The 26,921-nt window shown below is 56.0% G+C and overlaps 9 protein-coding genes across 9 annotated transcripts; 6 read left to right on the top strand and 3 right to left on the bottom strand.

The window, feature by feature from the left end:
- Nucleotides 1–874: 874 nt before the first annotated feature.
- Nucleotides 875–3,703, bottom strand: CC84DRAFT_1194641 (para-aminobenzoate synthase; the record flags this gene model as incomplete). The annotated part of the gene is made up of 2 exons (XM_018181356.1): nt 1,153–3,703; nt 875–1,017 (listed from the first exon to the last, which is right to left on the bottom strand). The coding sequence occupies exons 1-2, from the start codon at nt 3,458–3,460 to the stop codon at nt 875–877; spliced, it is 2,451 nt and encodes an 816-aa protein (XP_018038822.1). The 5' UTR covers nt 3,461–3,703.
- Nucleotides 3,704–3,874: 171 nt separating this feature from the next.
- Nucleotides 3,875–4,647, top strand: CC84DRAFT_1162404 (uncharacterized protein). Its single transcript, XM_018177987.1, has 2 exons — nt 3,875–4,080; nt 4,136–4,647. Exon 2 carries the CDS (start codon nt 4,284–4,286, stop codon nt 4,584–4,586), a length of 303 nt encoding a protein of 100 aa, XP_018038821.1. The 5' UTR covers nt 3,875–4,080; nt 4,136–4,283; the 3' UTR covers nt 4,587–4,647.
- A 913-nt stretch (nt 4,648–5,560) lies between these two features.
- On the top strand, nt 5,561–8,170 carry CC84DRAFT_1162403 (uncharacterized protein). The gene has a single exon (XM_018177986.1). The coding sequence runs from the start codon at nt 5,982–5,984 to the stop codon at nt 7,902–7,904; it is 1,923 nt and encodes a 640-aa protein (XP_018038820.1). The 5' UTR covers nt 5,561–5,981; the 3' UTR covers nt 7,905–8,170.
- A 223-nt stretch (nt 8,171–8,393) lies between these two features.
- On the top strand, nt 8,394–8,717 carry CC84DRAFT_577860 (uncharacterized protein). Its single transcript, XM_018186738.1, has one exon. It carries the CDS (start codon nt 8,434–8,436, stop codon nt 8,668–8,670), a length of 237 nt encoding a protein of 78 aa, XP_018038819.1. The 5' UTR covers nt 8,394–8,433; the 3' UTR covers nt 8,671–8,717.
- Nucleotides 8,718–9,044: 327 nt separating this feature from the next.
- Nucleotides 9,045–12,777, top strand: CC84DRAFT_1185304 (NCA2-domain-containing protein; the record flags this gene model as incomplete). The annotated part of the gene is made up of 7 exons (XM_018180797.1): nt 9,045–9,061; nt 9,111–9,866; nt 9,915–10,772; nt 10,820–10,945; nt 11,026–11,244; nt 12,187–12,392; nt 12,455–12,777. The coding sequence occupies 7 exons, from the start codon at nt 9,045–9,047 to the stop codon at nt 12,775–12,777; spliced, it is 2,505 nt and encodes an 834-aa protein (XP_018038818.1).
- A 1,090-nt stretch (nt 12,778–13,867) lies between these two features.
- On the bottom strand, nt 13,868–16,395 carry CC84DRAFT_1185303 (sugar transporter-like protein; the record flags this gene model as incomplete). Its single annotated transcript, XM_018180796.1, has 2 exons — nt 13,868–15,253; nt 16,261–16,395. The coding sequence occupies 2 exons, from the start codon at nt 16,393–16,395 to the stop codon at nt 13,868–13,870; spliced, it is 1,521 nt and encodes a 506-aa protein (XP_018038817.1).
- A 660-nt stretch (nt 16,396–17,055) lies between these two features.
- On the bottom strand, nt 17,056–18,783 carry CC84DRAFT_1257306 (26S proteasome subunit P45). Its single transcript, XM_018184721.1, has 2 exons — nt 18,383–18,783; nt 17,056–18,332 (listed from the first exon to the last, which is right to left on the bottom strand). The coding sequence occupies exons 1-2, from the start codon at nt 18,615–18,617 to the stop codon at nt 17,398–17,400; spliced, it is 1,170 nt and encodes a 389-aa protein (XP_018038816.1). The 5' UTR covers nt 18,618–18,783; the 3' UTR covers nt 17,056–17,397.
- A 124-nt stretch (nt 18,784–18,907) lies between these two features.
- Nucleotides 18,908–23,165, top strand: CC84DRAFT_1162397 (uncharacterized protein). Its single transcript, XM_018177985.1, has 5 exons — nt 18,908–18,997; nt 19,148–19,543; nt 19,599–22,387; nt 22,438–22,600; nt 22,653–23,165. Exons 2-5 carry the CDS (start codon nt 19,360–19,362, stop codon nt 22,931–22,933), a joined length of 3,417 nt encoding a protein of 1,138 aa, XP_018038815.1. The 5' UTR covers nt 18,908–18,997; nt 19,148–19,359; the 3' UTR covers nt 22,934–23,165.
- Nucleotides 23,166–23,959: 794 nt separating this feature from the next.
- Nucleotides 23,960–26,416, top strand: CC84DRAFT_1162395 (uncharacterized protein). The gene is made up of 3 exons (XM_018177984.1): nt 23,960–24,458; nt 24,510–25,492; nt 25,587–26,416. The coding sequence occupies exons 1-3, from the start codon at nt 24,270–24,272 to the stop codon at nt 26,080–26,082; spliced, it is 1,668 nt and encodes a 555-aa protein (XP_018038814.1). The 5' UTR covers nt 23,960–24,269; the 3' UTR covers nt 26,083–26,416.
- Nucleotides 26,417–26,921: the final 505 nt, after the last annotated feature.

The following is a 26,921-nucleotide window of genomic DNA, read 5'->3' as shown; positions in this document are numbered from 1 at the left end:
TGGCGCCGATGGTCCCTATTGCTTCCGGATGCCGCTGAAGTGGCATGATACATGCTTCGATAGATTGTCTGTGGACCCCAAAAGCGGAGAAGAATTGAAAGCATTTCGCATCTGACAGCTGTTGTGTATCGATGCATGGATGCGGTTGCAGGTCTGGTGTGTACATTGCGTCGGCATCGTCGGCATCGTCGGCATCTCATCGGCATGCATGCAATGTCGGGCCTACTCCTAGTACGACGCAGTTGAACCTTCCCTGTTAGAGTGGTGATCCTGCCGAGATATCTTATGGGTGACTAAAGCTGTGCTTCCAGACGATGCTGTTGGAACCTTTGGTTTGGGTACCAGGATAAGCATTACGAAGCTAGATCAGACCATGAGGAATGACGATGATTTCCATGTACGGAAGCCTCCAATGAGAACACCTGAGTGATGGTAGTACAAGAAGCGGGGTCCATCAAACAGTGATAATATTATCCGCGTCGTTGCGCATACGAAGCTCCTATTCCGGGCGCGGGAGATTGCGGGTTGTTCAACTAATCTCCCTTTTCTAAGTCCTGCGCGCATCCGGCTAAGGTCGGGACGTCTACGGGAAATAGCTTCAGTGACTACATCCCAGGTGGCCCTTGTAGTTCCTAAATATCCTATCGTTCAACTTCCACCGAGACGGAGGCCGCAAGAATTCTGCTGGGGGCACTGCCACCCCTCTTCGGATGTAAAAAGAAATTATTGGTATCATCGCGGTTGAAAGTGATGACATGCCTGCGAAAATGTAACACCAATGTGCTGTAGAATACACCTCAGGTAGAAAGCGAGTCCTGTCGCGAGCCTGTTCATTTTGGATTGTTGAAGTCCAGTGCAACCCCTCCTTCAAGCCTCACTTCGACTGAAAGGCCGTCAACGCCGTCATAACCTTGGTCTCCATCTCGAGGAACTCGCCCTCATCAGTGCTTTGAATCGTGACCGCGCCACCAGCCCCAATGCGCCACGTCTCCGTGCTTTCGCGGGAGGCAAAGTCTCCTTCTCGAACAGATACCGAAGGGCTCGAACATCTCGGGCTCGTATTCGAAGGAGTGTATCCAACGTTCGAACGGGGAGTAGAGTCGCCGCTGGTGTTCATGCCTCGGCCCATTCTCGTGGAGCCCTCGGGTGCACTCGCATCGCGCAGCGCCGTGCGAATCACAACCGAGAAATCTCCTGCGCCGCCGACATCTAGGTAGCCCAGGACGCCGGAGTATATCCCGCGTGGACGTTGCTCGATATCTCTCAGGATCTCGCAGGACCTCTTCTTCGGGGCGCCGGTCATGGAACCTGGTGGTAGCGAGGCTTTCAAGACATCCAGGCCCGTTGGTCCTTCATCCCGATCCGATTTCGGCAGCTGACCTTCGATAACTGACACAAGCTGGTATACATGCTCGTACTCTTCGACTGTCATTAGCTTGGGCACGCTGCAGCGCTCGGCGCCTATCACACCGCTCAGGTCGTGGCGTATCAAGTCGACGATCATCAAATTCTCAGCTTGCTCTTTAGACGAGTTCAGTATCTCGTGCGCTGTCTCGCGTGTCATCATGGCCGACTTCTTCACGGTGCCTTTGATTGGTCGAAATTGACAATTTCCTTCGCGGTCCCACTTGAGGAATCGTTCCGGGCTTGTGCCAACTACTGTAGCATTAGATAGCTGGAGGTAGGCGCCATATGGTGCAGGGTTTTTGCGTCGTAGCTTCTTGTACAGCGCCCATGCATTCAGTCCTCTTCCGTCGATCCTCGGTACTTCGATCAGTGTCTCATCTGTTAAACAGAGTTCGTAGGAGTCTCCAGCAGCCAGTGAGTCCTGACACCTGAGAACCTTGTTGCGGTAGTTTTGTTCCTGCGGGGTGCGGATTTGCGAAAGGCTGAGTCTCTTTTCCATTTCGAGCCCTTCGCGGAGCTCTCTCGAGACTGCGATGTCGGCTGTCGCCGTCCGAGATTCAGACCCGAGCTTTTGCTCCTGAGTCAGATTCTTGAGTGTCTGCCCAACATGTGCGATCCATGCCGAGTCATTTGGTAGCAGAGACTGAATATATGTCTTACCCGTGGTGTGGTCTATAACAACGCTCCTATGTATGAAAGCGAAGCTGATGTCTGGAATCGAGTTCTCAGCTACCGACTCGTGGGGCTCAACACCTATTGTTTCCAATCCAGCCTCGTACGAGATGTAGCCCATGAGACCACCCCAGAAAGGGCTCTCATAGGGGAAATCTTCGTTCGTCGAGTTGAAGGCGCGGTGTTGTCGTTGTACTTTTGGATCGTGTAGATCGAGAGCCTCTTGGAAGATTGGCCACGTCTGATCGATAGAACGAAGCTGAACTACTTGTTCATTCTCAGAGCCGGTGCCGTAGCGTAAGGTGCGATCCCAGGATCTGTATGTGATCTTCACCGTCTCTCCGGGCACTACGACTCCCAGCATACTGAATCGACCCATGCTATGATTTTGTGAGTCGAGCAGTATGACTTCTTCTCGGTCAAGACCAAGTGACTCTGCGAGTATGACCGGACTGAAGCGATTCGTTAAGTGCGCTGCCCATTGTAAAGTCGGGGTCTGACTCCCTGTGCTTAATTGTATCGCCTTGGCCAGACTCAAAGCTGCAGAGTGGTGTTGATCCTGCATCTTGTGTTTGATCTTGTCCCTTGCCGTCACGGTGATAGCTGCAGGGGATATATAGTTCAGTGCAGTAGTACGATCGTGGGCTACAATCCGGGATCGAGAGGCAATCCACTCTTCAGCTTGCACCCACCAGCGTCGCAACAATTCAATGCCCTCTTCCGAGGTGCAAATAGACTCAGGGTGAAATTGAACACCCCAGAATGGCTTTGAAACATGTCTTGCAGCCATCAAAATGGTCCCATTTGTCTCATCTTCGATATCCCAGGCTAGAGGCTGGATGTCGGGACACTGGTCGTTAGTTTGCCATTGCAATTGTTCTGAATCGCTGCTGTGTTCTCCTAAAACAGCATGTAGAGAGTGATACTGGGTGGCGCTTAGGTTTGTGATGTTCCGGAAGATGTCGGTCCGATTGTGAGAGATACTCGATATGATGCCATGTCTTGCTTGCCTCAATCTTTGTATGCTGGCCCCGTGTGCCAAACATAGTGACTGGAATCCAAGGCATATTCCAAAGACCGGGAGAAGGTCGTCTGATCCGAGGTTCCACAGCTGGTTGATGAGGCCAACATCGCTTGCCTTCGCGGGATGTCCGGGCCCAGGTCCTACGACGACGGCATCGAAGGCTTTGAGGATTGTTGTGAAGTTGTCGTAAGCGGTAGTATCGTCAATCCGAACCGTTGTTACGGTCGCACCTAGGCTTTGTTCGAGCAGGCCGACGATGCTGTTTGAGAACGAGTCATACGCATCCACGTAGAGGATGTGGCAACGTGTTTTAGTAGCTGGATCCGCAGTTCCTAATGGTCTGGCAGCTCCTGGCATTATCACTCCACGTAGAGGACCGAAAGGGGGATATCCAAGTAATTGTGGGTCTACAGAGACATAGAAGAGGTATTGTAGGAAGGGACAAGGTAAGCGCGAGAAAATTTTCTTAGTGGAATCATCACGAAATTATTCCAACAGAAATGTCTTTAGATGCATCCCGCCGCTTTTGCACAATCCTCACCATCTCAAAGAATGGCTGCTAGTACTGCGAGCGGTTCTCAGGTTTACGTTGGCGATCGCGCTTCGGAAACCGAAGCTCAATGTGGCCATAGAGCACAAGCGGGTAAGATTGCTAGGCGCTCTCTAGTAGTCATGAAGGCCGTAAGACCCAGCCGGAACAAGCAGCAAAAGTCGCACTGCTCGGTATGAGCTTTCGCATCTACCGGTCCTATGCGGCTTGCCACGGTATCTGGGGTAGCTGCGTGAAGGGTGGGGTGACGCTGCTGGCGGTACTGATGTCAACGGTAGCCGAGGCAAACGCTAGTCCACAGGTGGCAAGCACGATTCGGGATGCAGGGTGTCGTTTGAGGAGTATTGATTCTCTGCGATTGAATCACACCTCCTTCGAGGCTTCCTCATGATACGAGGAGAGCAGGTTTTTAACGCGCTGGGAGATCCTTGACACGGTGCCCGTCAGCCATCGCGCAATGCCCGGAATAGATGCACAGTTACCTATGGTACCGAGAACGCATGAAAATGTTCGCCCTCAGCGTGGAGCTCAGAAACCGTTCGCGATTCACATACACAGAGTGGAAAGGCTGTTGCACAAGGGTGCGATGACCCTACCAGCCCTGAAACTGGTCAGGTAGATGACCTATGCATGTCTTCAGTCAATCACGGTGCATGTCTATACATACTGCAGACGGCTGTGGTGGATGCACATGAGGGCGAGATTCTCGACAAGAAAGATGCGTACACTAAGACGCGTTCGTATGCACAGAACGACGTACAAACGTGCGAGCCGTCGGGATTATGTTCTCAAGGCAAACCGACGTTCCCGTCCCCGAACGGCATGTCTCGCGCTTACTCCCAACGCCCTCCGCAAAGTGGAGTTGCTGAGCTCCGTCGGCGATTCGGCGAACGAAGTCACGGGTCCAGAAGAGTAATCGAAGGCCAGCGGTGACAGCTGGGTGTCCCCAGCGGCGTGCTTGACACCGCCACCTCCGTTGCGGTCGCCTGTCTGGAGCCTGTCTGAAGCTTAATCGGTAGCTCGTGCGGCCCCTGGAGCATGTATGGGCGATTATGTAACGCCCCAGAATGAGAGAAGTCCGTTGATGGCGCTCGCCTGTGCGCTAGGCAGGTCCGTCGCCGGCCTGGCACAGCGCCTGGTGCCCTTCCCAGCTGGGACGACACGGTGATTGCTGCTTGTTTTGGATTTCATTGAATGCACGGCAGCCATCGGTCCACGGGTGCAAACACGGGCAAGAGTCAGTGTGTTTATCGACTCTGGCCGCTGGCGTCGGAAGACAGCCCACGGCGAAAAAGACGTCGAAAGATCCACCTGTCGCATAACGATGCGTGCTATAAGCGGACGATCACGGTTTCGATAGCGCTCAAGCTTCCTTATTTTTGTGTAAGATGCTTAACGACGGCGGTACGATTCGCTTCTGAAACACGGCCGTGCAGCGTCCAGCGACTCAGCGCCACATGCCTCAAGCGACGGCTATCGGGCTAGCGGCTTGCGGATGCCAAAAAGACGACTCCCTCCTGGGGAAGCCGATGTCTTCTTTGGGACCGTTCGCATGCAGGGGCGGCGGCGAACGTCTCACGGCTCGCGCAACACGGCCTATTCCTACGTGCGGGCGGCATGCGGGCGGCGCGCTGGCCTGCCGTCTCGGGCGACGACGTCCAGATGCTCCTGCAAACCGCCACCGACTGTGAGAAGAGACGATGGACAGGACAGCGAGCAAGACAAGACAACGGGCAGACAGCCGCCAACGAGCAGCGGCTCCTGTTCGCGCGTGCGGCTCGGCAGACCTAAAATCGGGCGCGCCTGGGCCAGCTGGCCCACCCATTGGGCCTGTACCTGCATAACCAATGGCGCTATGTATTTCCAGGCGTTTCAGAGCGCTTCGAAGCACTCGACCTCACCCGGCCAGGTACCTGTGACGGACCTGCCATGGGCCCGCCTCTGACGCCTGGGGGCATGGGCGCGCGCGACAAGGACATGCCGCTGCCAGTCCGTGGCTGAGCACTATACTCGATTCTCCAATCACCGACTATGCATCTGACTCCGTTTCAAGCACCCGTTTCAAGTCCGTGCCTGGACAAGAACAATCGGTAGGTATATCTATGCCTGCTCTGTCCCCATAACGTGCTTTCTTCTCCTCATCACAGCATTCACTTTCTTGTTCGGTATTCCATCAAGGCTGTGGGAAAGACAAAGTCATTCGTTTTCTTTGTCTCTTCTTCCGTGTTTAATTTCAACAATCACTTTCATTAAGCTGGTCTACACCACTGCATACAGTCTAGCTACTGTAGTCTTTCGCTTCTCCAATACACCTTACATCAATTCATAATGAAGGCTTCTATTGCTCTTCTTATTTCCGGCCTTGCTGCCCAGCAGGTCGCCGCCCACTGGGACCGCCAGGCCACCAACTACAACACCCCCGGCTACAACAACAACGAGTGCACCGACAAGCAGAAGGGCGGATACGACTGGTCCGACCTGAACGACGGCGACAAGCCCGGCAAGTACGACGACTTCGACTTCGGCGGAGGTTGGTCGTGCTCCACCAAGAAGTTCGGCAAGCGTGACCACATCACCAAGCGCACTTTCGGAGCCAAGGCCCTCACCAACAGCTGCGGTAAGGAGAAGCCTGCTTCCTTCAGCTGCGACAAGAAGGATGGTTTCTCCGTGACTCACATGGATATCTCCGTGGACCACGATGCCGAGCTCGACTTCCACTACAAGATGAAGGACGGCAGCATCTGCAAGCAGCGCACGAGCTGTAAGAAGGAAGGTACCACCGTGCAGAACACTCAGTGCGGTGGTGCTCAGTCAGTCGACGTCTACCTCGGCAACAGTAGCGAAGGTAAAGACAGCTGTGATATTGGCGTCCACAACGTGGGCTTCGATTGCAACCCCGGACAATCATACACGCCTCCGCCTCCTTACACTCCCCCAACTACCCCCGAGGCCCCTCCCTCAACTTCTTCGGAAGTGCCCTCCAGCTCTTCTGAGGTGCCCCCACCGCCGCCGGAGACCACTGCTCCTCCTCAGACTTCCGACTCACCGCCGCCTCCTCCCGAGTCCAGCAGCGTGAGCATCAGGACGCCTTTCTGTGGTTACGGTTCGTGCGGCAGCAGCAGCAGCTTCACCAACTCCTCCACTGCCCCCCCTACGCCGCCAGAGACCCCTAGCAGCACTCCAGTGGAAGTCCCGTCCAGCAGCACCGAGGTCCCCACTTCATCGGCGCCCAGTGGCGAGTGTGGCGGATACGGACAGCCAGCTTGCGAGACCAGCTCCGCCGTCGAGAGCACCCCTGCTGAGAGCAGCTCCGTCGTCGAGAGCACCCCCGTGTCTTCGGCTCCTGCTTCATCGACCCCAAGCGGCGAATGCGGTGGATACGGCCAGCCTGCGTGCGAGACCAGCTCCGTTGTTGAAAGCACCCCCGTTTCTTCGGCTCCCGCAACGGAGACTGCACCAACTGAGACCGCCCCGGCTACCTCCTACAACGGCACCGTCCCATCTTCGCCCGTCTCGTCGCAGCCTCCCACTGTCACTCCTCCTCCCGGTGGTTACACTCCTCCCGAGTGCCTTCCTAAGTGCCTGAACACATGGCTCAAGCTCAAGTCCGAGTGCAAGGACAACACCGACTCTGCCTGCTACTGCAAGGTTCCCGACCTCACTGACAATGTCATCGACTGTGTCAAGGCCTACGGCACGGAGGAGGAGGTCAAGCAGGCTCTCTCCTACTTCGTCGGCATCTGCGCGCCCCAGATCCCTGAGAACCCGCACATCATCGACAAGTGCACCGACGTGCCGCTTGCGCCGCCTACCGCTCCTGTCACCTCTGCGCCTGAGACACCCGCCACCACCGCCGCGCCCGAGCAGCCCCAGACCCCTGGCACCACGCCTGCGCCCGCTCCTGAGCAGCCTGGCAGCATCCCCTGCACCACCATCACCTACGGCAGCTCCACCTACACTGTCCCCCAGGTTGGCTTCACCACCGAGACCCCTGGTGCTCCCGGCGCGAACCCCACTGAGCCCATCGCGCTCTACCCTGCTGCTCCTACTACGCCTGCCCCGGCGCCTGCCAACCCCACCGCTCCCTACCCGATCGCGTCTGGCGCTTCTGGCTTCACCTCCGTCACGTTCCCCACCGGCACTGGCGCTATCAACTCGCCTCCTCCGTCTGAGTTCAGCGGTGCGGCGAACGCGCTCAACGTCAAGGCCGGCATGGTCTTTGGTGCCGCCTTTGCTTTCTTCGCTATGTAAATGACCTGCTAATCACTGCGGGTCGATAATGTGTGTGAATACGGATTGATTGAGAGATAATTGGCTGTGCATACCCCGACTCTTTCCTTACGCATGTCCAGGCGCCTCCTTTTGGGAACCATGTTGGATGGATGTTGAAGCATCCAGAGGTACTGGTAATGGTTGTTTTTCCAGTGTTTCCTTGTGTCTATAGACTGACCCGAATCGTACATCACCCCTACACATCCTGAGCTTCCTGACGCTGTGAATACTCTACCTCGAAGTGACTTGCCGTCGTGCCTCTCGCGACGAACATTGTAATACACAATCATAGTGGAGAACTACTCTACTCCCAATGTAACATAGTCCACTCAGTCTTCAATGGTAGCATAGCACGGCGCCACACTACACTTTACGATACCTAATCTGATCCTCCGCATTTCGAGGTCCGTCATGCTGTGAATAAAGTCCACGTCTTGAAATGAAGCTGTCAAGTGTGTACAGGTACCATATCAAGCTTGTTGTACATCGAGGATGAGGACACTGGCACATGCGTGGAAACATCGATGGTGGTGTCGGCTATGGATCTGCTGCCCGGCTAGAGCAGTTGCACGCGCATGTAGGAGTGATGTGTCTTATACCTCTCCCTTTGCACCCGCACCTCGTTATCGTTTTCTGGAGACGACCCTGCTGTGTTCGCACGGAGGTTTTGCGCAGTCTGGGCTCTCTCGTAATGATTAGCCCTCCGCTCAATATCGTACGGCGGCAACAGGAATTTGTGATCTAGGGCTTGGTTTCTGAACATGACACCACGGTGAGTTGCGTAGAGTTGAAATTTGCGCCCATTGGTCCCGGTACAAGGGGGATAGGATACACGAGTCCTAGTCAAAGGTGATACAGAGGCAGGAAAGCAGAGATGTAGAGAGAACAGCAACTAAGTAGAAGGAGCGGATAGTGCAGGTGAATAGTGAAAGTGAATAGAATTCATGCACCCCTGCCAGGCGAGTGCTGAGAACCCGTGGACAGGGATCGCTTGTCGCACAAGATGATTGGCCGAGGCTGTCGGCGGCAGATCGACGTCACCGACCGCGACACCTCGCATCCTGGTCCTTCCTTGTTGATCCTCTTCCCAGGCTCGGGACACCACGGCGGCAAGCAACCATGAGTCTTGTGGTCGAGTACGTTGCGCGTAACGCTGTGCATTTGCGGACAGCTAACAATAGACAGTCAGATTCGGCGCATCGACAGCCAGCTGGACCGGTTGCAGCTGTCAAGCACCAGCGACGGCGGCGCATTTGCAATAGCCGCCGAGGACATCCACGACCCGCACCGCGTAGCGCGAATAGAACAGTTGCAGCGCCTGATCAAGAGCTTATCGACAACGAATTCGGCAAAGCATTCACTCGTGCCTGCGGCCAAGATCCGATCAATACTGCAGGAAGCAGATATTTCCTCGCAGTGTGCAACGTGCGCGTATCTGTTCGAGCAGGACGATTCAGGCAGCTACCACAGGCAATCGGCCCACGCGCACGAGTCTTCCTACGAGCACGAGCTGGAATGGCTCCTGCTCAGCAAAGCTACCACCCAGGCCTACGGCTACGTCCTCTCCACCATCCTTGAACAGACCATTCCGCTTGAAGACGACATATGGTACTGGGACGACATAATTTCGACCTATCGCTTCGCCGGGCTGTACTCGATTCAGACCTCTCCGATTCGAATATACAAGTGGTCTCGAGATGTGTATCGCGACGTAAAGGACAAAGGAGGGAGGCTGGCAGTCGACGGCTGGCGCGACTTCTACACATTGGTACGGGACACGATACGAGACAGAAATGTCAGGGAGATTCAGCGGAGGGTGGTGAGTCCACTAGGCGTGGCGCGGAATGAAGGTCGGAAGAAGAGTGCAGCTCTGAAGCGAATGAGGATGAAGAATGCCAACGCTCTGGGTCTTCTGCTGGGAGAGGGTCTGGGCAGCGAAAGGTAAGCGTCACGCTCCAATTGAGCGCCGATGATGCTGAGCACATGCAGCATACACGACGAAGGCTTGCACTCGCCGAGCCAGTACGGAACCGCGGACAAGCGACATCGATGGAAGAGCACCGTAGCAAAAAGCATCGCACTCATGGACGCCGTCATACACAACGTCAACGACGCTGAATTGCACGTCGATAAGTTCGACGACTCTGTCGCGGCCACTACCCAGGACGATCATTACTACGAGTTACATGAACCCTCAGGAGAACGCACCGCAACCTCACTGAAGCCCTCTGATGTAGTCTCAAGGCTGGATGGTCTACTTAGCCATGCTCTTCCCGCATACACCTCGAACTTCCAGGCCACTGTCCGTGAGCATGGCCGGCCATCACGTCTCGTTCGCTACTGGCTGCCAGTCTCGATAGCTCTTGTCTCATCTACTACCATCCTACGCATCGTCATCAACCGCCAAGAAGAGATCATTACCTGGGTCCGCGAATTGGGCCAAACTGTCATTGACTTTTGGTCAAACTGGGTTGTTGAGCCTGCTAAGAAAGTCATCGGCACTATCCGACACAACGAAGACAGCGAGGTTTCCATCCTCAGTAAACGTAGCCTGGAATCCGATAGAGCCAGCCTCGAGCGGATGGTTGTAGACTTTGCTGTGCAGAACCCAGAAGGACCCGCCCTCAACGACACGCAGATTGCTGACATCCGTGCCAAAGTACGCGAGGGAGACCTTACGCCCGTTCTGAGAGCTTATGAGCGGGACATCCAGAGTCCTGTGAAAGGGGCGATTATGGGCAACCTGGCCAGTGCATTGCTGATACAGGTGCAAAAGACAAAGGTCGACGTAGAAGTGGCTATGAGCGGAATCGATTCGATCTTGAAGAGCCAGGAGCTACTATTTGGGTAAGTTTCTCGCATTACCACAAGAAGCAGTGACTGAGTTTGAACAGATTTATCGGACTGACCCCAGGTGTGCTCGTGACGGTTGGGGTGTACCGGTGGTTGAGAGGCTTGGTCACTGGCCGCAAGGGCGTCAAGCAGTTTGCGCGACAAGGCCAGCTCCTGCTCATCCTGAGGTACGTCACTTGAATACTGGCCGAAAAACAGATGCGTTTGCTTTCTGTCTACATGTTGCCACAAACTGACGGTTCCTCAGAAACATTGACCGGATTCTCGTCGGCGCCACACCGAACGAGTTTGGAGAGATCTACTACCGAGACCACGGCCTGCTGCTCTGCGAAGTACATCTGCTGAGACAAGAAGCCAGCAGAGTGCTTCCACGACGCATCTTCCACGACTTCCTGCAGGAGATCGACGAATTAGTTAACATCCAGTCTGGGCTGGAGCGGCAGCAGAAGGTGGTTGAGCGGATACGGTGGGCGTACTCGCGGTGGTTCAGATCCTAGATGGGTGCGTGATTGCATAAAGGCCTGTACAACAAATGCGCCTTCATTGGCAGATGCAAAAGCATAGCGTCATCTCAAATCAAGCATAACAGTTTATCCAGCATGGGTGTCGGGTTATCAGGCCGTTGCATCCATCTCGGCTGGCGAGCTATGACGAGCTGTGACAGCGGCCCAGTCCGTGTACGTGAGCGACTCGTCTCAATCGGTGTGCCCGTGCTCTCTTGTGGGCATGTCGGTAGTGCGGAACGTCGACGAGTGTAGCAGCAGGACGCAGGATACAGGACGCCGAGGTGACACAGGCAACGGTGCATGACCAAGCCTTTTGCCCACCCGGCGACAGGGGCTTCACGTGCCGTGGTACTGGCCCCGGGGACGGGCAGGGTCTCGCAGTGAGGTGTGGCGTCTGTGGCGCCAGCCTGGCTTGGCACGGGCGCTCAAGCAGCAGCGGTCGACGTAGGTACCCACGCATCACAACGCAGCACCGCAGACAAATCGCCCCCGACTCCTCGCGACGCACACTCCACGACTGCTCCGAGGCGGCTGACCACACGCTTCTCACACCCCGGCCCTCGCCCACGCGCCCTGCTGCCGGCCATTCGTACCCTCCTACACAGCCCGACTCAACCCCGAAGCAACGCGGGCGGGTGCAACACCGCAGCCTACTTTACAGACACGCCGCGCGACCCAGCGCTCACGCACCAAGATGGCGGGCACACGCAACTATGACTTCCTCGTAAGGACCACCGCTGCGCTTCTGGCGGTGCCCACGGCCTGGGACCACGCACCGTGACCGCTCGGCCGCCCGCCCCTCCTTACGCTGCTCCACCGTGCTGACCTGCGATCGCACAGATCAAACTGCTCCTAATCGGCGACTCGGGCGTCGGCAAGTCGTGCTGTCTGCTGCGATTCAGCGAAGACTCCTTCACGCCATCCTTCATCACGACCATCGGAATCGACTTCAAGATCCGGACCATCGAGCTCGACGGCAAGCGCGTGAAGCTGCAAATATGGGACACGGCGGGCCAGGAGCGCTTCCGCACCATCACCACCGCATATTACAGAGGTGCTATGGGCATCTTGCTGGTCTATGACGTGACGGACGAGAGAAGTTTCAACAGTACGTCGCCAAGCTCTACTCGGGCACACTGCAGCATCTCCGTGTACTAACACCCGCCACAGACATCCGCACATGGTTCTCCAACGTCGAGCAGCACGCCACCGAGGGCGTCAACAAGATCCTCATTGGCAACAAGTGCGACTGGGAAGAGAAGCGCGCCGTCTCCACGGAGCGCGGCCAGGCGCTCGCAGACGAGCTCGGCATACCCTTCCTCGAGGTCAGCGCAAAGAGCAACATCAACGTCGACCAGGCCTTCTACAGCCTCGCCGCAGACATCAAGAAGCGCCTCATCGACTCCGCGCGGACAGAACCCAGCGCGAACAAGGTGGATGTTGGAACTGATGCCGGCGGCTCGGGTGGCAGCATGGGCGGCAAGTGCTGCTAAGGCGGAGTGACGAAGCACGCACGTCTAGGCTGCGTTCGATGGTGCTGTGCGACGTGAAGGTGACGGTGATAGTGGCGCCCGCCTGAAACATTGTGCGTAGGTGCCCGCAGAGGGGAAGTGCGCCACGCCACAGACACGTCACGGCGTCGGCCATACACGCCCTGTAGGAGACGCACGGGTGGCATCGTGCACACGCTGGGACCGAGACGAGTTGAGTTGACATCACGGACCAGGCATACTTTCCTATTCCCCTACCTTACCTTTCTTGAATGGACTTTTCTGCTTGTCTCTACAACACTGGAGTTTTGGGGCTGGGCTCGGTGGGGGCTATGCACGCGGGTCGGTATGTTATGTTGGTTTATACTATACTACCGTAGTACTTTGTTAATGGCATACCATACTGCACTGCACTACCCGTTTGCTTCGAGAGCGATGTGTGATGTGTCGGAGGATGACGCCGACGTCTGAATATCGAGCGACACTGACACAGACCCGGATGCTAGCGCCCACGGTGTCGTTCACGATAGTTCCCCTGCGCCGTGTTCATCGGTCGGCACCACGTCGACATCAGTCTCTCTGTTTCTCTACGTGTGTTCGGGCTAACTGGCGCCGGAGCACGCTCCGCTGTGTGTTCTGTCTCACACACACACGACTCTCTACCATGCACTTTCCCATACGCCACACCGCAAACGGGCATGCTCGATGATGGTATTGATAGTTTGCCATCGTGTGTCTCGGGTGTTGCTGCGCGGAGGGGGCGCTGATGGCAGGTGTCTCGGAAGCTTGGAGTGATGTGATGGCGAGCCGTTGGACTTGAACATGTCCTTGGGTTGGGCAAGTACGGATGCGGGGTGAGCATGGCACAATGCGGCAACGATGGTGGAAGAGGTAGGGTGGGTAGTCGTGCGATATGTGGACCAGAGCGGAGGCGGGTGGATCTAACACAATGATCGTGTTGGTACTGGCATTGGTATTCTAGATCGCTGCTACACTCTCACATCCCCCAATCTCACCCTCGGGCAAGGTACCTCGCATCCGCACCGCCGCACCGCCGCACGGCCATCCCGCTCCTTCTCACTCCGCCCACGTCTCACAAGCTCGCCTTCCCCCTGCTCTCAAACGGCAAGACCAGCACAAGCAACCCACTCGCCACAAACAGCGCCCCGCTCACGTACACGGGCGCGCTCGTCTCCAGATTCGCATACATGGCCACAATCGGCGCCATGATGCCAAACACGCGGTTCGCACTCGCCGTAATCGCATTCCCCGTCCCGCGATCCTTGGTCGGGAAGATCTCGGGCGTGTACGAGTACAGCACCGCGTACATGATGTTGGACATGAAGTTGTACGCGCAGTTCCACCCCAACAAAGACGCCGAGGTCAGCGCCGTGGTCGAACAGAAGAGGAACACGCCCGTCAGCACCGTCGCGCCCGCCAGCGTGCCTTTTCGCCCAATCCTGGGTCGCTCCACCAGGTATCCGCCGAGCAGGCAGCCGGGGATGCCCAGCACGGCGATGATGAGCGAGTTGCGGTACGTCAGGTATGTGGAGCCGTCGCCAAAGTCTGCGCCGCGGGTGGCCTGGATGAAGGGGAGGAAGGCGTTGTACAGCGGGAAGCCGAGGCCGATGAACGCCCACACGAGGGTGATGAGGGTGGTGCTGTAGGCGAGCTTGGGGGTGGCGAAGAGTGCTTTGACGTGGGAGGTGTTTATCTTCTCGAGATTGCGCTGGACGGCGGCGGCGGCGTGGGAGCGCTGTGGCGTCGTGCCGGGGAGTGCGAGGGTGTTGCAGGCGGAAAGGTCGTCGAGGGTGAGGGACGAGGTTTTGCCGTTGCGGCGCGCGACTTCGTGGACAACTTTGACTGCTTCGGCGTCTTGCCCTTTGCCCATGAGGAACTTGGGCGACTCGTAGATGGTGAAGAAGACGAAGCGTCCGAAGAACATGGCCATTGCCACGCCGCCCAGCACAATCATGAAGTAGCGCCATCCCATGTTCTGCGCTTTCGTGCAGACTGGGTCCGTTTCCTCGCAGGTGAGGTCGCCGAGCAGCGGCCACGCAACGAGCGTTGCAAAGACTTGCGCCAGCGCCCAGTCGATCGAGAGAACGGTCAGCAACCACTGGTGACTCCCCGGCAGGAACTCTAGGAAGATCGCCGAATCAACAGGCAAGTTCCCGCCCACGCCGATACTCCAGAGACACGCAAATACCCCAATGGCAGCAAAGCTAGGCGACCCGGCAGCCGCGAGCCCAAACACCGCCGTGATACCGATGGTAGCGTTGAACGCCCATCGGCGGCCGAAGATGTCGCAGCCGAAGCCCCAGAACACGGCGCCGACGAGGAGTCCGATATTTTGCGCGAGTGTGAGGTAGGGGGCGCGGTCGGGTTTGAACTCGAGACGGATGGGGGGCAGGATGAGTGAGGTCGCAATGGGCCAGAGGTTGTCTTGGGCCCAGCCGAAGCCGACGACGATGAATAGCTGGGTGCGGTTAGCGGGGGTGTCGCGTGTGAGTGTGCGGCGCGCGGAAGCGATTGAGGAGGGCCATCTGGGCTTGGATTGTGTGGAGGAGATTGCGGAGGTAGTTCCTGAGTAGGCAGCGGAGATGGCGGAGGTGGTCCAAGATTGCGTAACGGAAATAAAAACTGTACGTAAAGGCATGGAAGGCATTGAACGTGTTGATGGAGATTCTATGGGAGGTGCGGCCTTTCGATGTGTGGAGTGAACGTAGGACGGGACGACTGAATTCGTAACGAAGACGGATGAGATAGCTCCAGAGTGAGTGCAAAAGGCGAAAGAGGTCGCTCCTGAATGCGCGATGAAGGCGGGCCAGGTGGTTTCTAAGTTCTTGTGCGTAACGAAGATAGACGAAATAGCTCGAGGCCTTGGAGGTGTTGACGGTGTCATTGTACATGGTTGAATATGTGGCTCGTTGGGCGTTGAAGAATCCGGGTGTGACTGGAAGCCATGATAGAGTTGAGACGTATTTATAGATAAAGCATCAATCCCGAGAGTGTGGTTACCGTTTGCTGTCTCCGAGTCCTGTCACCATTTCCTGTTACCGTTTCCTCACTGTTTCCTGGATACCGAGTCCTGCTTCCGTGGTCTGCGACCGTACTCTGTATCTTGGGCGGCGCAGTCAACCTCCAGTCTGTATCTTGGGATTCGGGTGGTCTCAACTGTTTTCCGTTTCCTGGAGAGGGATGATATGTACCCTGGTCCTTTGCTGTGCCGCAGCGCCTCGATTTTCTGCATTCTGTATTCCGTATTCTGAGTATCTCCTGGATCCCGATTACCCTACTCTGTGGTTCCTTTTCCGGTTTCTGGATTCCGTTTCTGCTTTCCATTTCAGGGTACAGTTGGTGGCTCATATCGTGTCGGTTCCTGGATCCCGTCCGCCGTATCTCGTCTTCTCCGTCATGTGCATCCAATCATTTTCCAGGTTTCTGCCATTCCCTCTCCCAGAAAACTGAAAGACACTATCTTACCTGCCACTGATATCTCCCCATACCAATGTCCTGAATCGCCTTGTTCAGCACCCTCGCCTTCGCCTCATACACCGGGTCGACAGCCCCGTCCAGCACCGCCCCCGGCGCCTCCCTCAACACATCATCGACCACCATCTCGCCCCCTCCTACTTCATCTTCTCTTCCCATCTCTTCACCGTCACCGCAAGGTGAATCGCTAAAAGCACCAGCACGATTGGCGTGCGAGCTCAGCAGGCCCTCCCGCTCTTCAAGTTCGTGCGCCACAATGACGCGATGCTCCTCTGTCTTCTTGGAAATGCAGACTCAATAGACAATCTACTGAGCTGCGCGCGGGAATATGCGGCAGCTAGGTGGCGGGGATAGTACTATTTTGTATGGACTGGTAGAGGATGGATGCGCATGCGAGATGCGTGAGTGGAGCTCCCTAGTTGGGCTTAGTGTGGGGAAGCCCTGGTGCACGGTTTGCGGGTGCATATGCAGTTCTGTGAACCCTTGCGTCGAATACGCGATGTCGCCATCGGCGGCGGAGATTCGTTATCAACTTAACCACTCAGTATGCCTCCTTCTGTGATAATTTACGGAGACTGAGCATTGTTACATGCCTTATTGAGGCCGCAAGCAGCGCTCGTCGTATTGATCCTTTGTTTGCCTCTTCCGGGCTGGCGGGGTTGCGTATACGGAGGCACGACAGGGAGAGGTGTTGGAGGTGCATGATCGGACGGGTGACGGGCTGCGGAACTCGGGATCGGCGCCGCTAGGGACAGGCCGAGGCGAACGAGTGTTCAAGTGCGTTTACCCACGCGGTCTACCGCTGGAGACGCAACGATCAACATCAACCAAAGTGGAGAGCGTCAAGATATCTTGAGCATAGGCAACCCCAATGATGATTTCGTCCGGAAGTCTTGTTCTGAGTTTCCTTTCGGAGACTTGCTATGCAGAGTAGTAGAAGTGAAGACTAACGCCCTCGTAAGCAAGCCCAACCTCAGTCATCTACATCACCAAGCCACAGCAGATCGTGATTGTTCCATACTTGTTCTCTAGCATGTCTACAGTGCTGTGCATGATGTTACATGGCCATGCGCCGCGCTTCAATAAGCATCGGGGCACAGCAGCAAAATATCTCTCCAGCCCACTGGTCTACTTCCAGAGCTTGCTAAGACTGGTCGCCTTGTCGTCGTGCTTGTTGAGTACCTTCGCAGTCGCGAGGTCGAAGTCCTCTTGCGTGACGTGCACTCTCCTCTCTCTTAACGCGTACATACCGGCCTCCGTGCATACACCCTTGAGCTCAGCTCCCGAGCAGCCGTTCATCTTCTCCGCAATCTTGGTGAGGTTGATACCGCGGGTCAAGTTCATGCTTCGAGAGTGGATCCGTAGAATATCCGCGCGAGCTTCAACCGATGGCGGCGGGAACTCGATCTTTCTATCAATTCGTCCAGGTCGCAGAAGCGCGGGGTCCAAAATGTCGAGACGGTTGGTCGCCATGATAATCTTGATGTTCTTCGTGGGTTCAAAACCGTCCAGCTGGTTGAGCAACTCCAACATAGTTCGCTGCACTTCCGAATCGCCGCCAGAGCTGCCCTCCACTCTGCTTGAGCCGATACTGTCAATTTCGTCCATGAAGATGATGCTGGGTGCGTGCTCTCGCGCCATGACGAACAACTCGCGAACCATTCTGCTGCCCTCTCCGATGTATTTCTGCACCAGCTCGCTACCGGACACTCGGATGAACTTGCAGTCGGCGTGATGCGCTACGGCACGGGCTAACAGCGTTTTTCCTGTTCCGGGAGGGCCATATAGCAGCACACCCTTCGGTTGTGCGATACCGAGCGATTCGAATAGCTCAGGGTGCTGCAGACCAAGCTCAATGACCTCCTTGATTTCCTTGATCTGCTGGTCAAGGCCACCGATCATATCGTAGGTGCTGTCCGGGACCTTCTCTACCATCATGAGGGATACGAGCGGATCAACAGACGATGGCAGCATCTTTTCCAGCTTGTATGAGTCGCTCAATAATGTGACGCGCTTCCCGACGGTGAGCTTGGCAATGTCCACGTTGTCGGAAATGTCAACGACTATCACATATCAGTGCTGCCCAAATGACCTGCCAGCCGCCGGATCTTACCGTATTTGCCCTCGGGATGCACCTTGACGAGGACTTTCTTGGTGCCCATTACCTTTACGACCTCGCCGACATAGGAGCCCGGCTGCTGCAGAAGGCCGAGCTCTTCTCGCAGTAACCGTACCCTCGAGTTGTAGTCATTCCGCTGGGCTTCGAGGCGACGGAGCACGGCCTGGCCCTGTATTATCTCCAGCTTCATCGACTCGATCTTGTTGTGGTAGAAGGTATCGAGCGCCATGGTGGTGGCGGTCGCGGGGAGCTTGCGGGCGCGGTGTTTTTACGATTCGATGGTACGTGGGGGTAGGCCTGGATGTGCTGGAGAGGCGCACACGGAAGGCGCGGCCGAGCGAGCGAAAGACAGCGGGGTGATGGATAGGGCTGGTGGTGTTTGGGTGTTTGCTGGCGGCGGCAGCTCTCTCATGACCGCCGTCACGGCGAATCTAACTAAGCTTCCGGGCCGACAGAGCTCCGGTATTGCGCTAGAGCAAAAGGGGAAAGGGGCACCCGCAGGGTTCCTTCATCCTGTTTCCCCACTGCCCAGCTCGCAATGCGGTAGCTTGCAGGTCACAAGTGTATGCCCGTTGAGTCGACTTTCTAGGCGCAGGAGAAGCTGCAGGTGTAAGTTCTCCAACCCCTCGAGCAGCGTTGCCATTGTTTCCATCATGGGAGGCTATCGCGGCTCTTCGCCTACTCGGAAAGGCGCCGGAGCCAGCTGCAGCTCGATTTCTGGTCTTGGTATGGATGGACGGCTGATCGGAATCCACACAGTGTCATCTGCTCTGTCACGCCGCTAGTCTCCAATCCTCACGTTGCCTCGCTGTGTGATATGCAGTCGCTGGCTTTGTGTTCTCCTCCGCGCCGTAAACGCCTTGTCGCAGGTGTCGCAGCGTTGTGAGCGGCCTGTGTACGACAACGCCCAGTGACGTGCTACCTCACACCACCAACTCGGAATATCACCATCGCACCTCGCGCAGAACGTCATGGCCGAAGGCGACCGCCCCGCGCCGGGAGGCAAGAGCAATACTTCCTCGGCCAGCATCTCGCGACGCCCCTCTGACTTTGACACCGGCTCTGCTTCTGCGAGCCAGCATGCGACCGGCACGAGCAGCTCTGAAGCAGCACGTAGACGGCCGCAGATTTCTTCAGCACAGCCAGCAGGATATGGTAATAAGGCTCCGCCGTTTCAAAGCAAAGCTTAACGGCTACTAAAGCTACGCAGGGTCCATCACATCTCCCATCGATCGCCGACAACAACAAGCGACCACCGACGCGTCGTCCAGCACGTCCAAACCAAAGAAGCCCTCGATGAGTCGCCGCGCAACATCAGCTAGGTTCCCCACCAAAGGACAGGAATTCTCCGTGGACGACGCGCAAGATGAAATCGACCGAGAGCTGGCCGAGCAACAAAGGCAACAACAACAACAACAACAACAACAACAACAACAAAAATCAGCGCGTCAAGTGCCAGGTCAGCCGCTGCGCCGCAAGCCTTCCACGGTGCGGCGTCGAACAACGGCAGCGCAGACGCCTAGCCTAGCAAGGGTCAACTCGTTGGAAGATGAAAGTGTGGAGCAAACAAATGCTGCAGCACCTACCGACACTGAGGTGCAACCTGCTTCTTCTGGCGAAGGGACACTGCAGCCGGACGACGACGACGACGACAGCGGCAACGGCGTCGACGAAGAAGTCGATGACGACGACGGCGGCGATATAAGCGACGCGGAGAGCTTTACGCTCAAGGACAGACAAGAGGCCATCAACGTAACGCATCCCTTCGGTATCAGGATCTGGAAACCAGCTTTGTACAAGAAAGGGCGTTCCGTCCAGAGGAACGCCGAGGAAGATATCCATTCTACGCCGGGCCATCACGTCAGCCGATGGTTGGTTTTGTTCAACATTGCTTGGACCCTCGTGTTTGGGTGGTGGCTCGCTATCTTCGCGGCTGCGGGTGGTCTGCTTTGTGCCCTGTTCTGGTTTGCCGGTAGCTGTCAGGAGTACTCCCATCTACTGTTCCATCTCGCAGCATACCTCTTCTATCCGTTCGGAAAGTACGTCAAGTTGCTCCAAGACGAGGCGTACGCCGAAGAAGACGAAGGCGAAGGTCGAAGCATCAGCGAATACGAGCAATGGCAGAGCGGTGACATAGAAGAAGGACGTCTGTTCTTCGGTCCTAGTGAAGGTGCAGGCTCCCTGATCGGAAGGCGAAGAAACAGTAACGATTCTGCGAATGAGACTACCAGCTTACTTGGGCGGGATGGTCGCGCGAACCTCACTCATACCGACACCGCCAGGACCAAGAGGAGGCTCTTTGGTCGTGGCAAGTGGAATGTTGGACGGGTTATCTTCTTCGTCTTCTTCTACGGTGTCTTCTCACCTGTGCTCTTTCTCGTCTCCGGCCTCTGTTGGTTCTTTGTGTTCACAATTCCTATGGGCAAAGTCACGCTTTTGCTGTTTGACCATCTCCGCCGACACCCTCTCGCGCTTTCGTTCCACTCTGATAGTGGCAGTGTACGCCGCCAGGGCGAGTCTTCTTCCATTCTTCTGTGCACGTACCGCGCGGTAGGCACCAAGTATTGGAAGTATACCATCGACGGCACCAACATCTTCCTTATCAACCTCCTGGGCCTCGTAGCATTTGTCATCTTCGATTACTTTGTTCTTCATGAAATGCTGGAACTGAAGAACGCTTTCACGGACACATTCTTCCTCTTCGCTATGGCTCTTCTGTCAATCATCCCGTTGGCCTATTTCATCGGGCAGGCTGTTGCGTCCATTTCTGCCCAGTCTTCCATGGGAGTCGGTGCGACTATCAACGCTTTCTTCTCTACGGTTGTAGAGGTCTTCCTGTACTGCGTAGCCTTGAATCAGAACAAAGCACAGCTCGTCGAAGGCAGCATCATCGGCAGCATCTTTGCTGGTATACTGTTCCTTCCCGGATTGTCCATGTGCTTTGGTGCTCTGAAGAGGAAAACGCAGCGTTTCAATGTCAAGTCCGCCGGTGTGACATCGACGATGTTGTTGTTCGCCGTCATTGCTGCTTTCGGACCGACGCTTTTCTATCAGATCTACGGCAGCCATGAGCTGGTATGCGCCTCGTGTGTTCACCGCAGCCATGGTTTAGATAGGGAGCAGGACTGCAGAAGGTGCTACTACTCGCAGACGCCAGCGGTGGACAATGAGTTCTATACCGAGGCCGTTCAGCCGTATACTTGGATCGCGGCTGCACTCCTCTTCCTATCCTACGTCATCGGCTTGCTATTCACGCTCCGAACTCACGCTGCCACGATCTGGAGTACGGAGGCTGACGAGAAGAAAGCAGCAGATATGTCTGTCAGCCAGCTCAGCAACAGCGGACATCTCGAATTCCCAAGCTCTCTCAGCAGACAAGCGACGAGCAACTCGGTGGCACGCGCTGATATTAGAAATAGCCAGCTGTACAAGCGCATCGTGGGCCAGACACTTCAGCAGGTGGGGTATGGAACCGAAGAAGAGCAGAATGCAAAAAGACCTGGCTCGCGGGCCGACGGTCAGACAACACCTCACGTTGTGCCGCCCAAGGATGGCGAACAAAGAACTGCTTCCGCGAATTTCCATCTTGAGGGGCTGTCGGAACATGACAACGAGTCTCTAGTACGGCAAATTACCGAGATTGCCGCACATACCACGGCGCTGGCAACGAGGGATGTCGTTAAGGCTCCGCGCAAAGCTGCTCATATGGCTACGACGCCAGCAAAGGACAGGCCGCACCATCACCGGACTGGCACATTTGAAGCAGCTGTCGGAGCCGTCGAAGAACCTGCTGCAGTCCATGCAGCGGGTGGGCATGATGCTCCCAACTGGAGTCGGACGAAGAGTTCCGCAATCCTTCTGACTGCTACGATTGCGTATGCTATCATTGCTGAGATTCTCGTCAACACTGTTGACGTGGTTCTCGAGGGTTCCAACATCGACGAAAAGTTCCTGGGCATCACGTTGTTTGCATTGGTACCTAACACAACTGAGTTCTTGGTGAGTCCACCTGTGATGTCCACGAATATTTGCTAACGGCATGTACGTAGAACGCCATTTCATTCGCTATGAACGGCAACATTGCGCTTTCCATGGAGATTGGCTCCGCCTACGCTCTACAGGTTCTTCTTTTGCAGATTCCGGCGCTTGTCTTCTACAGTGCATGGCACAACCGCGGCTTCGATCCCGCCAAAGTTGTTGACCAAACTTTCAGTAGGTTGCCTCATTTCTTTCCATGTAACCGAATACTAACGTTACTTCCCAGCCCTAATCTTCCCGCAATGGGACATGGTCACAGTCATCCTCTGCGTGTTCCTCCTCTCCTACATGTACGGTGAGGGCAAAAGCAACTACTTCAAAGGCTCCATCCTCATTCTTTCCTACCTGGTGGTCATCGTCGGCTTCTTCCTGTCTGGATTCAACGATTTCGACAGGATGGGCGTCGATCCCAAGGACACACTGGCTCTGGGTGCCCAGTTACAGTCAATGAAGTTTACGACTTATGGTGGCGGTCTTGGAGGGGGACGCGGCGGGCGTGCTTTTTAGTGAGCGCGACTACCGCTTTTTCACTTTTTCGATGTCAACTTTGTTTTCCGAAAGCGTTGCATTAACCAGAATAGATAGTGCGGATCGAGCTGTGGTTCGACGCGGTAGATAATTACTTTACTTCGATTTGGGCATGTCAAGGATGGGCTGAATTGCATTTGGCAATGCATAGCAATGGCGTCTAGAGTTTGATCTAGGGTCGAAGCATAATACCAAAGTTTTTCATGACATTCCGGAGCGTTTTGGTATAATCATGGCTTACTGTCGAATGACGTGCAGCTGGCACTCAGCATTGAAAGCACCAATACCCGTCGTGTTCACCCCACATCACAGAGAAATTTATCTTTGCCTACGCCCAGCTATCTGCAAGCCTCACTCAGATTGCTTTGTCCTCTCACAACGGCAGCCGCGTAGTGTATGACGGCGCCAACAAGGAAGCTGCCTCCCCAGAACCATCAATGCCACACGTGTCAGCGCGTCAACGCCTCGGCGCTTGGTGGTTCCGAGACACAGGCCTGTTTGAGATTCGCGCCTTGTACATCCCACGCCAACCGCTCCCGCAAGGGTAGCCGAGGCCTCAGCCACAACGCTACTTGCCCTTCCAAGTTGTGGAATCAAATCAAGGAAGTGTAAATAAGCTAGACGGGCAGTGATTTTGGGCGCGCGGTAGGAGGTACCGGATGTGTAGGCAGAGGGAGTGAGCGAATGGGATGGGGACGGCAACGGCGACGGCGACGGCGGAGAGGCGGTGCAGGCGATGATGACAGAGACAGACAACAAACATGAGTTTCAGGAGATTCCGCCCGTGCCGCTGAGCAGTTTCCGGAACGAAGGGAAATGCAAATGGGGCCCAGCGTAGACATGCGAGGTTGGATTTGGAAGCGCAGCACGCATCATGGACGCATCAGCGGCGATCCTGGCCTGCGCGTGCATAGGACTCGGCGATAGGCCTGGGCGCCGATTCTCTGCCGGGGTCGTCCGCGCCCGTGGTGGAGGACCAGACCGGGGACTGCATCGACTGGGACGCATACATACCCGCCTGCGTCCTGTCTTGCACTTCGCGCCGTGATCGTGACCTGCCCTTATTTCAACCTCGCCGTTGGTGACTCCCATGCTGTCGAGCGTGAAGCTGTCTGGGACTTGAACGCGCCGGGAATACTGGATTGCGCTGCGCTGAATTGAGGAGCCTCGGACCGTACCCCGCGTGGTGAGCGGACGACGTTCCGGCGTGGTGCTATATCGGCGGCGACTCGACTCGACTCGACACCACGTATGACAACCGACGACTGGACGACTGTCAACCAGTGAGCGCACTCCTGCGCGAGGGGAAGCCATCATGGTGCAGCGATCGACATCGCGGTTCGCGTGCGCGCTCTTCGCGACCGTGGCCGCCGCAACGACGATTGCGCCTGCCAACTCGTCGACAGCCTATAACAACTACACGGGCACCATCAATCTGCAGGACAACCAGGGGAGAAACATCACAACCCTAGTGCCGTTGACGTCGGGAGCGGACGACGTAGACGTCAGTTTTAGGCCTCATGATCGTTCGAATGATTGCTAACACATGCCACAGCTCAACGCTGTCCTGTTCTACACAACCACAGAAACCGCGAACAATATCTCGCGTAACCAGATCGCCTACGTCAGCTGCGACCTGTCCGATTATCCCGGCAACATCCACGTCGACAGCATCCTCTCAGAATTGAGTCACATTGCCAGCGGCGCCATCCTCTACAGCACCACCGAAGACTACTGCAACTACACTTCCGACAATGCCAACATGGATTTATTTGCCCTCTACAGTACCACCAACAAGGGCGATGCAATCAGCCAGAAGGACACTCTCGAGGCGCTGCAACCGGGTCAGATGTTTAACGCAAAGATCACCCGCGCCAACACGCAGAACAACAGCACCGATCCAACCCAAAATCCAGGCCAGACGAACCCGCTGGGCCCGAGCCCGTCGACTGCAGTAGCCATGATTATCCTGTACAGCATCACGGGCGTCATCACTGCGCTCTTCCTCGTCATCATCGTCACCGGTGCCGTGCGCGCGCACAGGCATCCCGACCGCTATGGACCACGGGATGTCATGGGACGCCCGCGGCAGAGCAGAGCGCGTGGTCTTGGAATGGCGATATTGGATACGATTCCGATTGTCAAGTTTGGCGAGCGCGAGCAGCCCAAACCTACGGACGTGGAGTTGGGGAGCACGTCCGAGGCGCGCGGTGTTGATGGCACGGCGGATGCCACTGCCACCACCACCCCGCCCGCTGACACGGCCCCCGCAACAGAAACAGGAACAGGGAGTCATACACCTCCCACGGCCGCAGACCACGCAGAGCACCTAGACTCGGGCATCGCGCCGGCTGCGGGGGCTGCTTCAGCAGCTGGTGCGAACGGCGCTGCGAGCGCAGAGGAGGGACTCGGGTGCTCCATCTGCACCGATGACTTCGAAAAGGGGCAGGACATCCGTGTGCTGCCGTGCGACCACAAGTTCCACCCCGAGTGCGTGGATCCGTGGCTGCTCAACGTGAGCGGCACGTGTCCGTTATGGTGAGTCGAACATCCCACCCTCTGTCCTTATCGCATACCCCCCATACGCAAAGACGAGAATTGAGAAAATAAAAAATGCTAACCAAACGTATAGCCGTGTCGACCTCCGCCCCACTACCTCGCACACCTCCAACGACGCCGAAGCTGACCCCAACTCCACCACCCTCGCCCCTCCCTTGCAGTCTGAAGAGCCCGCCAACCGCCGCCACTCCACCCTCCGCGACATCCTGTCCTTCCGCAGCCGCCCTAACGCCTCGGCTGACGAGCGCATTTCTGCTCTCCGCCGGTTGAGAGAACAGCGTAGGAATGGCAGTGGGGAAGTAGCGGGTGTTGGTGCGAATGTGAGTAGCGAGGATGTAGGCGCGCAAGACAGGAGGAGGAGTAAGAGGATGAGTTTGTTTGGGCGGAGACGTGGAGACAGCGTTCGTGAGGAACCTCCTTTCGCGGGCGAACCGTCTTCGGGCGCGGCATCAGCTTCTGCTGCACCCCAGCCTGCCAGAAACGATGAATCCACTGCTCTGGTGAGAGAGGGCGATGACACGACGGCTGGAGCTGTGGCACCCAACTCGAGCGTCAATACCAGGAATTAGGATTCTTTCCTCACTTCTCCTTTCACAATTTACCGCGGCGTTATATGGACTGGCCTGCTCTTTCCGTTTCTTGGAACTCGATACCGACGCTTGCTGCATTTCTCGGCGTTTCTCTCTGGCTTGGGTTTCTTATGACTGGTATCACGAGGATGAGATGATGTGTATAGGTTTCGGCGAGGGTGCGAATATGGATGATATGGAGTATATACAAGTTTAGGTTAGTGTACGATTTTGCGTATACACGTATGATATTCCGAGCATAGATGTTCTTATCTAGATCTGTGGATGTTCCATTCAATCGTGATAAAAGAGGGAGTGACGTGGAGGCTGCATGTATATAAATGTAGCACACTTCATTTTTGAGAAGCACAAAGTTGTGTCCCCGAGAATGGGGACAAATAGAGCGCCGTCCGATCACCCAACCGATGCGTTACCGTAATGCTAAAGCAGTTGTCTCAAGCACGATGCATGGCCGAAAGACATTGCACGGACTTCTCCATGTTCGTGAACGCGTCTGCAACTATACAGTAAGCTGACTGTTGTATAGCCATGATTTTCCAATCAGGACGAAGGTGTGACTTAGATGCCAAAGTTACAGATTGAATGTACTTAGCTCGGAGATGGTAGGTGGGGGCATGGAGGTGGAGACGGAGAGGCGTGACGGGAGACCAAGCGATATGCGTGTGCGTGTGGACGCGTAAGACAAACATGGTTTGGGCATACTGGCAGTGTGTAAGTCGACACGAAGCAGAGGCTCCGTGTGGGTCAAACACCAGCGTACAGGGATCTTATCAGATTAGATGCCGCCAGCCGCTCTGAGCATCATCGATCCATCGCAC

Source organism: Paraphaeosphaeria sporulosa (genome assembly GCF_001642045.1).
Source record: "Paraphaeosphaeria sporulosa strain AP3s5-JAC2a unplaced genomic scaffold CC84scaffold_3, whole genome shotgun sequence".
NCBI lineage: Eukaryota > Fungi > Ascomycota > Dothideomycetes > Pleosporales > Didymosphaeriaceae > Paraphaeosphaeria > Paraphaeosphaeria sporulosa.
Note: the sequence above shows the minus strand (reverse complement) of the source record. Positions and strands in the feature narration are given on the sequence as shown.

Excerpts from the sequence above, each read along its gene's own strand:
- CC84DRAFT_1162404 (XM_018177987.1), top strand. The coding sequence starts at position 4,284 with ATGTCTTCAGTCAATCACGGTGCATGTCTATACATACTGCAGACGGCT.
- CC84DRAFT_1162403 (XM_018177986.1), top strand. The coding sequence starts at position 5,982 with ATGAAGGCTTCTATTGCTCTTCTTATTTCCGGCCTTGCTGCCCAGCAG.
- CC84DRAFT_577860 (XM_018186738.1), top strand. The coding sequence starts at position 8,434 with ATGCGTGGAAACATCGATGGTGGTGTCGGCTATGGATCTGCTGCCCGG.
- CC84DRAFT_1257306 (XM_018184721.1), bottom strand. The coding sequence starts at position 18,617 with ATGGCGCTCGATACCTTCTACCACAACAAGATCGAGTCGATGAAGCTG. Across the intron at positions 18,333-18,382 it reads GCATCCCGAGGGCAAATACG|TCGTTGACATTTCCGACAAC; the intron begins GTAAGATCCGGC and ends GATATGTGATAG.
- CC84DRAFT_1162397 (XM_018177985.1), top strand. The coding sequence starts at position 19,360 with ATGGCCGAAGGCGACCGCCCCGCGCCGGGAGGCAAGAGCAATACTTCC. Across the intron at positions 22,388-22,437 it reads CTAACACAACTGAGTTCTTG|AACGCCATTTCATTCGCTAT; the intron begins GTGAGTCCACCT and ends GCATGTACGTAG. Across the intron at positions 22,601-22,652 it reads AGTTGTTGACCAAACTTTCA|CCCTAATCTTCCCGCAATGG; the intron begins GTAGGTTGCCTC and ends GTTACTTCCCAG.
- CC84DRAFT_1162395 (XM_018177984.1), top strand. The coding sequence starts at position 24,270 with ATGGTGCAGCGATCGACATCGCGGTTCGCGTGCGCGCTCTTCGCGACC. Across the intron at positions 24,459-24,509 it reads CGGGAGCGGACGACGTAGAC|CTCAACGCTGTCCTGTTCTA; the intron begins GTCAGTTTTAGG and ends CACATGCCACAG. Across the intron at positions 25,493-25,586 it reads AGCGGCACGTGTCCGTTATG|CCGTGTCGACCTCCGCCCCA; the intron begins GTGAGTCGAACA and ends CCAAACGTATAG.